The sequence below is a fragment of the Nicotiana tabacum genome, chromosome 8, assembly GCF_000715075.1.
Source record: "Nicotiana tabacum cultivar K326 chromosome 8, ASM71507v2, whole genome shotgun sequence".
NCBI lineage: Eukaryota > Viridiplantae > Streptophyta > Magnoliopsida > Solanales > Solanaceae > Nicotiana > Nicotiana tabacum.
Genome location: NC_134087.1, coordinates 210,973,523 through 210,983,696, shown reverse-complemented (window position 1 = coordinate 210,983,696; position 10,174 = coordinate 210,973,523). Strand labels below are relative to the sequence as shown.

General features: G+C 34.9%; 1 protein-coding gene across 3 annotated transcripts; it reads right to left on the bottom strand.

Moving 5' to 3' along the window:
* Positions 1-4,536: 4,536 nt before the first annotated feature.
* On the bottom strand, positions 4,537-9,871 carry LOC107773625 (homeobox protein knotted-1-like LET12). Of its 3 annotated transcripts, none has more exons than XM_075220157.1 (6): positions 9,367-9,871; positions 7,607-7,727; positions 6,470-6,669; positions 5,905-6,036; positions 4,907-5,043; positions 4,537-4,825 (listed from the first exon to the last, which is right to left on the bottom strand). In XM_075220157.1, the coding sequence occupies exons 1-6, from the start codon at positions 9,766-9,768 to the stop codon at positions 4,786-4,788; spliced, it is 1,032 nt and encodes a 343-aa protein (XP_075076258.1). In that variant the 5' UTR covers positions 9,769-9,871; the 3' UTR covers positions 4,537-4,785. The 3 variants fall into 3 exon arrangements, with proteins under 3 accessions (XP_075076258.1, XP_075076260.1, XP_075076259.1); XM_075220159.1 differs by having other exon boundaries at positions 4,537-4,817; XM_075220158.1 differs by having other exon boundaries at positions 4,537-4,822; positions 9,367-9,870.
* Between the last annotated feature and the right edge of the window lie 303 nt (positions 9,872-10,174).

Below are 10,174 nucleotides of genomic sequence, written 5' to 3'. Positions count from 1 at the left end.
TTGATTGCCTTGTTCTGATCGTTACAATTATTTATTGCATTTATTGTACGTTATATAATTGATTTGTAACTAATGGTGTAATGATGGTAAATCCCATATAATCCGGGATTAATTGATTCCTTCTTTATTTGTAATTATGAGATATTCTCTCGCAACTGATCCAGGCTATTTTATGATGATCAGTTCCGAGGCTAACATGCACGGTACGAGTATGTTCGGTCCCGGGGTTGTTTCACATATCATCTTTACATGTCATTCTTCACTTTTCTCCAAAATTTGCTGACACGTGTCACCATTTAAAAAAGCCATGTGGCGAGTCTATTTTTCAGTAATACAGATAGTCCCCCCACTTTTCAGTTACTCACTGTGATGTGACCGAGAAGTGAAAGATTTTATCGTTTTCATCCTTGCCTCTGCCTCATTAAAAACCTTGCCGAAAAACCCAATAACCGGACGAAGGAGAAAAGAGTGCAAAACTTAAAGATTCAGATGACAACTTCACCGCTTATGTTCCTTTTGTCAATAATCGGTTGGTTTACCCCTGTCTTGTTTTGGGGTTTGAAGACAAATGTTTGCCTTATGTTTGCAAAGTTTGATATATAAATTTTGGCTTTATTTTACGCCTATTTTAATGTCTAGGTTTTTTTTTCACTCTCTTTTATTTAACTTTGCATTAAAATTGCGTCAATGCTCCGTGACTTTTTTGAATAAGCATGAATTATAAAAGAGGGCCCTTTTCTAAACGACACTTAATGAAGAAGACGTCTCAACTTCATATTGGTGTAAACATACGAAAGAAGAAGCAGGAGCATATATATTTCTTTGAATAATTTGAGGAAGTTTTGTATTCTTGAACTTTCAAACTGTATACTTTATATGTATTCAAATAACATCTACAACTCTTTCATAACTGCTTTCTTTATAACAAATTTTACAAAATTCAAGGGTATATCTTGCAACCCACGACTAAATATTGCCTTTAACCTAGATACTCGTAAGATTTTGTAATTTACATCTGCGAGTGTATACTTCATCATAGGTTTTTGAATCAGGCTTGTGTTTTTGGCTCTTGATTTGCTCTTAACTTTCAATTTGTTGGGTAGATTGCCTCAGGCTTGACTCGAATTCTGACATTTCTAGTCTTTTTTGCCTTCCATATATATAGTCCCCCAAGTGTTAGAGTTTTGAAGTATGAAATCTCGAGCACTTTATTATTCCTTCCATGTGGTCTATTTCCTGAAAAGGAAACATATACGGGACTAGGAGGTATATATATATATATATATATTAGATGATGACTTCTTAATCCTTTATTTCCATTAGAAAGGTTGTAACCCTAGACCAGGAATAATTTTGCATCTGCGTGTCTTTCAGGTCTAATACCATCATTTTGTGTGGGCTTACTTTTTTCCTATCATCTAAAATTATTATTATAATTTTAACTGTACAAAAAAATCGCAATTAAGTGATACCTGACCCGAGGTATTTCTTTTAGAAGTAGTACTTCTTCAAATGAACAGCATTCCAATTTGATGGGAGTACTTTACCGTCCATTGTTTCCAACTCATATGCACCCTTTCCAGCAATACCTCGAATTTTGTAAGGTCCTTCTCAATTTGGACTCAACTTTCCTGCATTGGCCGCTTTTGACGATTGGAATTTTTTTTGAGTACGAAGTCCCCAATCTTGAAGTATCTAAGGTGAGCTTTCCGATTGTAATATCGCTCGATAATTTGTTTCTGAGCTGCTTCTCTCCTTTCTTTAAGCAAATCGAGATTTATTCGCATCTCTTCCTCATTTGATTCATCGGTTGCTTGGGTGTATCTCGTGCTTGGTTCTCCTATCTCAACTAGGATTAATGTTTCAGCAGCATACACAAGTGAAAATAGAGTCTCACCCGTACTTGATTTCGATGTCGTGCGGTAAGCCCATAAAACTCCCGGTAACACTTCTGGCCACTTACCTTTTGACTCCTCTAATCTTTTCTTCAAGTTATATATAATAACCTTGTTTGTCAATTCAGCTTGTCCATTATCCACAGGATGATAAGGTGTTGAAGTTATTCTTTTAATCTGCCAACTCTAAAAGAATTCTATGATTTCGCACCTATGAATTGCGGGCCGTTATCACATACGATCTCTTTTGGAACTCCAAACCTGCATATGATGTTTCGCCAAATGAAATCCTTGACTTCTTTTTCCCTCACATGTTTGAAGGCACCGACTTCTACCCACTTGGTAAAATAATCGGTTAGTACTAGTAAAAATCGTACCTTTCCTTTGGCTTATTGTAGTGGACCCACGATATCGATCCCCCATTTTATAAAAGGCCATGGTGCAATAACCGGATGTAATAACTCTGCTGGGCGATGCATGTTGTTACCATTTCGTTGGCATTTATCACATTTGGCCACAAAGCTTTCCGCATCTTCTTGCATCTTTGGCCAATAGTATCATGCTCTAATTAGAGGTTTTACCAAGGATCTTCCTCCTGCGTGATTTTCATAGTGTCCCTCATGTACTTCTCTTATCACATACTCTATTTGAAAAGGTCCGAGACACCTCGCTAAAGGTCCATCGAACATCTTTCGATATAGGTTGCCTCGATCCAAACAATAACGGGCAACTTTTCGTCGAAGTGGCTGAGCCTTTTTCTTATCTTCAGGTAGAATCCCGTACTGCAAAAAATTAACGATCTCGTTTCTCCAATCCCAAGTTAAATTGTTGAAATTTACCTCATTTTTGTCCTGATCGAGTGCCGAATGAAATAAATGTATTACGGAAGCATTCTGTTCATTTGTTGCTTCTGCAGCAGATGCGAGATTAGCTAGCGCGTCTACTTCATCATTTTGCTCCCTGGATATTTGCATGATTTTCCAAGATTGGAATTGTCTGATTAATTCTCATGCCTTTTCTAAGCATTGCTATATCCTCGCCTCTCTGGCTATATAAGTCCCTGCATTTGATTAACTACAAGTTGCGAGTCACTCTTGAATAATCTGTACTATTCCGAGATCTCATGCCAATTCCAAACCTGCAATCACAGCTTCATATTCTGCTTCATTGTTAATAATGAGATGGCATTTTATTGACTGCCTTATAGTTTCTCCCGAAGGTGGGATTAGAACAATGCCTAAACCCGCTCCTTTTACATTCGAGGAGCCATTAGTAAATAGAGTCCATGTTCCTGGATTAGCCCCGTTAAACAATACAATACTTTAGTAGATTTAATAATAAACTTGTAACGACCCGACCAGTCGTTTTGAGCTTTTGCGCTTTGATCGCCAGTTCTCGGGCATGACTTGCCCCGTGTTATGTATTATGACTGATGTAGATCGTTGGTTTTGGTTTTCAGGAAAAATCGGAATGAATTTGAAAGAATAATCTCAGTTGAAAGCTTTGAATTTGAAAGGTTTGACCAAGAGTTGACTTATGTGTAAATGATCTCGGATCAGAAATTTTATGATTTGTCTAACTCCATTAGGTGATTAATGACTTAGGAGCGCGATCGAAATTGGTTTTGGAGGTCCGGTGTGGAATTTGGCTTGAATTGGCGAAAGTAGTATTTTAGCGATTTCCGGTTGATAGGTGAGATTTTGATCCAAGGGTCGGAATGGAATTCCGAAAGTTTTTGTAGATTCATTATGTGATTTGGGATGTGTGTGCAAAATTTCATGTCATTCGGAGGTGATTTGGTCGGGTTTTTGATCAAATGCGTGTTTCGGAAGTTTTTGGAAAACTTAGGCTTGAATTCGATGTGAATTGATGGTTTTGATGTTGTTTGAGGTGTTGTATTGATTGGAAAAAGTTTGAATGATGTTATGGGCTGTGTTGGCATGTTTAGTCGGGGTCACATGAGGCTCGGATAAGTTTTGGAAGAGTTTTTGGAAGATTTTTGCCGTTTTGAGCATAAGCACGTAATGATCCAAAGGTCCATTTTAGTTTTAGAGATTGAAATTTGATTTCGGCTAAATCTGAGTAACTATTCTCCTTGAATTATGGGTCCATTATGAGCATTTACTCAATCCATCTGTTACTTTTGGAAGATTTGTATCAGGTGTGTAAATGCTGGAATTCCGTAACTGATGAGTTAATCACGTGCCTGTTGAGTCAATCTTGTAATTGATTGCCTTGTTCTGATCGTTACAATTATTTATTGCATTTATTGTACGTTATATAATTGATTTGTAACTAATGGTGTAATGATGGTAAATCCCATATAATCCGGGATTAATTGATTCCTTCCTCATTTGTAATTATGAGATATTCTCCCGCACCTGATCCGGGCTGTTTTATGATGATCAATTCCAAGGCTAACAGGCACGGTACGAGTATGTTTGGTCCCGGGGGTGTTTCACATATCATCTTTACAAGTCATTTTTCACTTTTCTCCAAACTTTGTTGATATGTGTCGCCATTTAATAGACCCACGCGACGAGTCTATTTTTCACTAATACACACATAATAATAACTTTACCAGTTACGTCAAGGACCCTTTCTTGACATAGAGACCATGAAAAGAGATACTTGGATGATCTATTCATAATCTGCAACTGGTTCTATTTAAAAAATGAGCAATTGAAGCATCCAAAATTGCAAAACCTATAATACATTGGTCTAGATCCAGATAAAGACACCGGCTGCACTTCTAATTGATACACATATCTTTTTATAAAAAAATTTGATTTTAAAAGTATACGATATAGTACGGTCTAAGTTTTGTGACAGTCAGTACATAAAATGACTTCCATTGTACCAAATACATTTTTTGAGTTCGTGTTCCCCGTCATGAAAAGTGATCATTCCTTGATTTTTCACCTGCACTACTTTTACCAAAAACCAAAATTAGCAAGTATAAACTTTGTAAAGAATATGATAAAGTTATAACAGTAAGTGAATCATCCTACCTCTTTCGTTTGCTTTTCTGTGTAGAAGATGATGATGATGTAGTGTGCCAGTTCCTTTTCCTTTGGTTGATGAACCAATTGTTGACCTGTTTTAGTTGCAACCCTGTCTCTTGCACTAACTTTGCTTTATCTTCCTCCTAATGTAGTTAATAAAAAAATAAAAACTAAATGGGGGCCTATACAAAGAATCTTTTGGTCTAGCTAGCCTTCAAACAATGGATGGCTGGTCATAGAGTATTAGAGTGGGGTGGAGTTTTGGGATATTCAAAATTTATACACTATCAAGAAACGAAGGTTGACCTATAACATCATGTAACTTATAATATCAATGATACGTGGGCACATCAGATTAGATAGAATTAGGAATGAAATTATTCGGGACAAGGTGGGTGTGGCCCTATTGAGGATAAGAATGGGGAAGCACGGCTTAGATGGTTTGGACATGTGAGGAAGAGAAGCACGCAGACGTTCCGGTAAGGAGGTATGAGAGGTTGACATTGGAGGGACTTAGGAGAGATAGAGGTAGGCCGAAGAAGAGTTGGGATGAGGTGATTAGGCATGACATGGCGCAGCTACAGCTGACCGAGGACATGCATGACCTGTAATAGGAAGGTAAAGAGATCGAAGATTAGGATAGTAGGTTAGTTAGTCTAGATTATTCATATCGGTAGTGTTACTTACTCTCACATTTTGTTGACAGTAGGCTTATTTGAATACCTGTCATTTTTTTGCATTTCGATTATCTTACTATCTTGTTATGTATGCTACTTTTACGTGGTCTTCCGGTGTTGTCCCGTCTTGTTTTCTTGTTATTATTGTGATAGATATGCTTGCCTGAGCCGAGGGTCTATTGGAAACAGTCTCTCTACCTCCATAAAGTAGGGGTAAGGTCTGCGTACACACTACCCTCTCCAGACCTCACTAAACGGAATTATACTAGGTATGTTATTGTTGTATTACTATATCAAACTAATTATGAAGAATTACAGTGTACTTACTGTAGGATAAGGCCACTTGGAATGTGACTTCCACCAAGCTTTCAAGGCAGATGTAGTGTCACCAGGCAGCTTTCCTGCTCTTCTTTTGCGTAAAATTTCTTCTCTAATGTCAACAATCTTTTCCTTGTAACCCTAAAAAGAAAAAAGAGGAAACTAATTGTAGTTAACAGATAGAGGCGTATTCGAAATTTAGAATTAATAGATAGAAGAAATATAAAAAAGGGGCAGTCTGATTCACGAAGCATTCATATTTACGCAAGGTTCAGGAAAGGAATGCACTCCAAGAAAGCGTGATATAGACAGCATACACTGATGCAAGCATCAGTAGTGGCTGATCATTTCACGACGCGAGTCCGTGATCATACGGAGACGACTTTACTATTGTTCTAAAGCTTCGGTAGCTGACGAGTGTGATGTTATTATATGTATACATTTTAATCGAACTCTATTTTCGTATGTGAACATAACTCGAGTCGAAAGCAATGGGTTCAATTAAACCTGTAGAATCCGTCTTAAATTCTCACACTAACAAATCATTGTACAGAGCCAGTTTATGATTCTTTACCTGTTTGAATTCCTGTTTCAATTCTTGCCTCACACGTTCCATTAAGAACCTCTCACTTTCAGTAGGTACAAGAGGACCAAAACCAGTGCTATCTGATACATCTAAAACTCCATTATAACAGTTTGTGTTTGTCTCACTTTCTGTTTGGTCATCATCATCGTCTGACATAGTTGCACCTGTACCTTCTCCTGGTCCTACCCCTGTTGGCAAATCATATCCAATCATCACTCTACCATTCAAAATTGACACAAAAATGGATCTAGAAGTCAAACTTGACGAATTTAATCATTAGGTTTTTAATATTGAATTTATTTTACTTATGAAATTATGAGTTTAGACTTTAATACAACAAACAAGTTGGGGCGGCTATAAGAATCTTTACTAAACTACGCTCTCCATTTAAGTTAAAAATAAAAATGAAAGGTAGTGGAAGTTCTTGATGTTTCTTACTGGCATCAGAATCTCTAACAGGGTTAAAGACTCTTTGAAAACATAGGATCTTAAAAAAACATATTAATATATGAAATATATCTATAAATATTATTCTATAATGAAAATATTGAATTCAGTTGAATCCGAAAAATATAAAATGCATCTACGCTCTACCTTTGCCACATGTGTATGTAATGGTTGAAAAGATGGAGAAGAGTTTTTCTTTTCCCTCTATTTTAGTCAGTGACGGAGCCACCTTATATTAAGGGGTGTCAATTAACACTCCTTTGCCGGAAAGTTATGATATTTAGCTAGGTTACAAATTAAATTTATTTTTATTTATATGATTCATTTATATATTCTGACACCCCTTAATAAAATTTTTGGCTCAGGCAATAATTCCAATAACGCGTGAACTTTTAATATAGGTGATGAGTATTTCATCAAAATATCAAGTAACAAGTGAGATAGGCTAGTTATACAGTCAGACCTCTCTATAACAACATCCCTATATAAAAATACTTTACTATAAAAGTCAAGCTTTTCCGCAATCAATTTTCATCTTATGTTATAATATATGTTCTATATAACAGCACTTCGTTATAACATCCAAAAGTATTCTGAACAAATGAGACTATTATAAAGAGATTTGACGGCAGTAGGAGAAATTTGAAAAAAAAAATAGAGTAGAGAATATTGTGTGACCAGTTAAGTTTTGTAGAGATTGATCAATCTCCCAACAAGCCATGACTGCTTCCATTGCATGGACACGAACATGTTGTTGCAGTTGCTCTTTAAAGGAAGAGAGCAGCAGAACATAATGTGTCTACATCACAAAAAAACAAGATAGATTAAGTTATATATATTGACAGTGTAAAGAATTTTTATACTATTACTGTAATTTAATTTATTATAGCATATTATTAATTTATCAGGTTATCATATCAGACTTAACAAAGATAAAAACATTCTTAAACCTAGAGGTAAACCTCAAGCAAAAGCTACTAATTTTAATGAATGACTAATATAACATGACTAGAAGATCACATAAAAGAAAGCTATAGTTATTAAGGGTGTACAAACCAAACCGGAAAACCGCACCAAACTGGAAAGTCAAACCAAACCGATTAAAAAAACCGACTAGGTATGGTTTGATTTGGTTTGGCATTTAGTAAAAAAATTCGAACCAAACCGACATATAAATATATAAATTTTATATATTCTTTTAAGATTTTACATAGAATTTTCTTTTAAAAATGTCTAAAAATATTTGGGATTCTCTTGCGGGATATAATATTTAATAATATATGAAGTGCTCCATATTTATTAACCTTAAATAATGGGTTGTATGATCACTTTCTCATCAAGTGTTACTCAAATGCGTTAATCTCTTTATTCTTCCATATTCATATCATATGTTAAGATCTATTAAATTGTTATATCTTTTTCGAATGTGAAGTGATTATTATTATTTAGGTATCATATTGAATTTTATATTTAATTACTAAATTCGGTTAACCTTGAAAGTGTAAATCAACGAAACATTATTTTCAGACGACTAAAAAAATAATTATTATGTGTTACTAAGAAAATTCTCTCATAAGAATATTTTAATAGATAAACGTTTGTCAATTTTTTTATATTTTTAATAAACACATATTTACTTATAAAAATTTAACAAAGTAAGGTTGAAATAATATTTAAGTAACAAAAAACCCGAAAAACCCGAAAATCCGACAAAATCGAACCAATCCAAACCGATATAGTTGGTTTGATTTGATTTTGATAAAAATCGAAACAACCCGGTCCATGTACATCCCTAATAGTTACAAATTCAACCACAATCTTGCCCCCCAAAATTCGAAGCTTTAGTCTAGTAGTAAGCGTGTAACACATGATGTGATATTTGGATTAGGCATATGTCACGAGTTTGAATTTTATCGCATATAAAAAGCATGGTAATTAAATGAATAAGTATACAGAAGGGAGCCCATAATTATTTACTTAATGTGATTCATGAGCGGCTAACCTTTAGGGATTTCTCAGTTATTCAAAGAAAATCAATCAAAATCTTCAATATATAGGATTGAAACACACTTTCCAGAATTAGCCAATCATTAACCAAAAAAATTAAACAAACAAGATTATAATAAAATCGAAGCAGAAGCAATATCAGATATTAATAGAAATCTAGAAAAAGGAAATACGAGAATAATAATAGAACTACTGGTATTGAAAGAAAAAACGTTCAACTACCTACTAATCCACTACCCTAATTTTCGACCTCAACACCGAACCTACACCAACTCTCCTCCATTGGGAACAACGAGAAAAAAAATATAAACTGCATCATCCAATTTCCCAATGAAATCATAATATAATCATATGCAGATGGTAATATATAGAACGTATCCATTTACACATGGAAATTAAACAAAGAGAGCTTAAAGTAGAAAATTAATTACCATAAATTGATCAAGGTCTTTATCATCGATAGGCCGTTGACTTTGGCCAACAACATAGTACTTAGCCACCGAATTCTGAGACTCCGTCAACTGCTCGTCGATCCTCGGCAACTGGTCCACCGGCGTCGCGATTCTCAGACAAGCCACGTGTGCCGACAACAATTGATCACACAAATGATGGTTCAAAATATCCGCTTTATATTTCTCGTTTTCCCAACTGTCGTTATTATTATTATTATTATTGTTGTTGTTGTTACTGACCTCGTCGACCCTCTCTCCTCTATATTGTTGACTTAGCTTCATCGAGAAGCTCATCGACTGATCCGAAACGTCGTCGTCGACGTTTTGTTGTTGGTGTTGTTGTAGAGCTAATTCTTGAGAAAAATGGTCCTGAAACGCCATGGTTTATGGTTAGAGCTTTTGTTTACAGTTGTCTGCTCATTTCATACATAATAAAGAAAGTGAGAGAGAACGTAGAGATAAAGAAAAAACGTTTACTACAATAGTCGTGTATCTCTAAAAAAGAATGATATTTATTTGAAAAAATGACAATGTATAGCCGCTATAAAAATAATAGCCGAAAAATAATATATATATATATATATATATATATATATATATATATATATATATATATATATTGTATGTTATATACAAAAATTATACAAATTTTATATACTTTTTCGGTTACCAGATGTAAATAATTTCTAGCGAGTTTAAACAAAAATAACATAGTCCGTGGGGAGAAATTCAAAAATAGTCAGATTTACAACTGGTCATTCAAAAATAGCCCAGTTTCAAAAGTAAT

Excerpts from the sequence above, each read along its gene's own strand:
- LOC107773625 (XM_075220157.1), bottom strand. The coding sequence starts at position 9,768 with ATGGCGTTTCAGGACCATTTTTCTCAAGAATTAGCTCTACAACAACAC. Across the intron at positions 6,670-7,606 it reads ATCTCTACAAAACTTAACTG|GGGTAGGACCAGGAGAAGGT; the intron begins GTCACACAATAT and ends ATTTGCCAACAG. Across the intron at positions 5,044-5,904 it reads CCAAGTGGCCTTATCCTACA|GAGGAAGATAAAGCAAAGTT; the intron begins GTAAGTACACTG and ends TAACTACATTAG.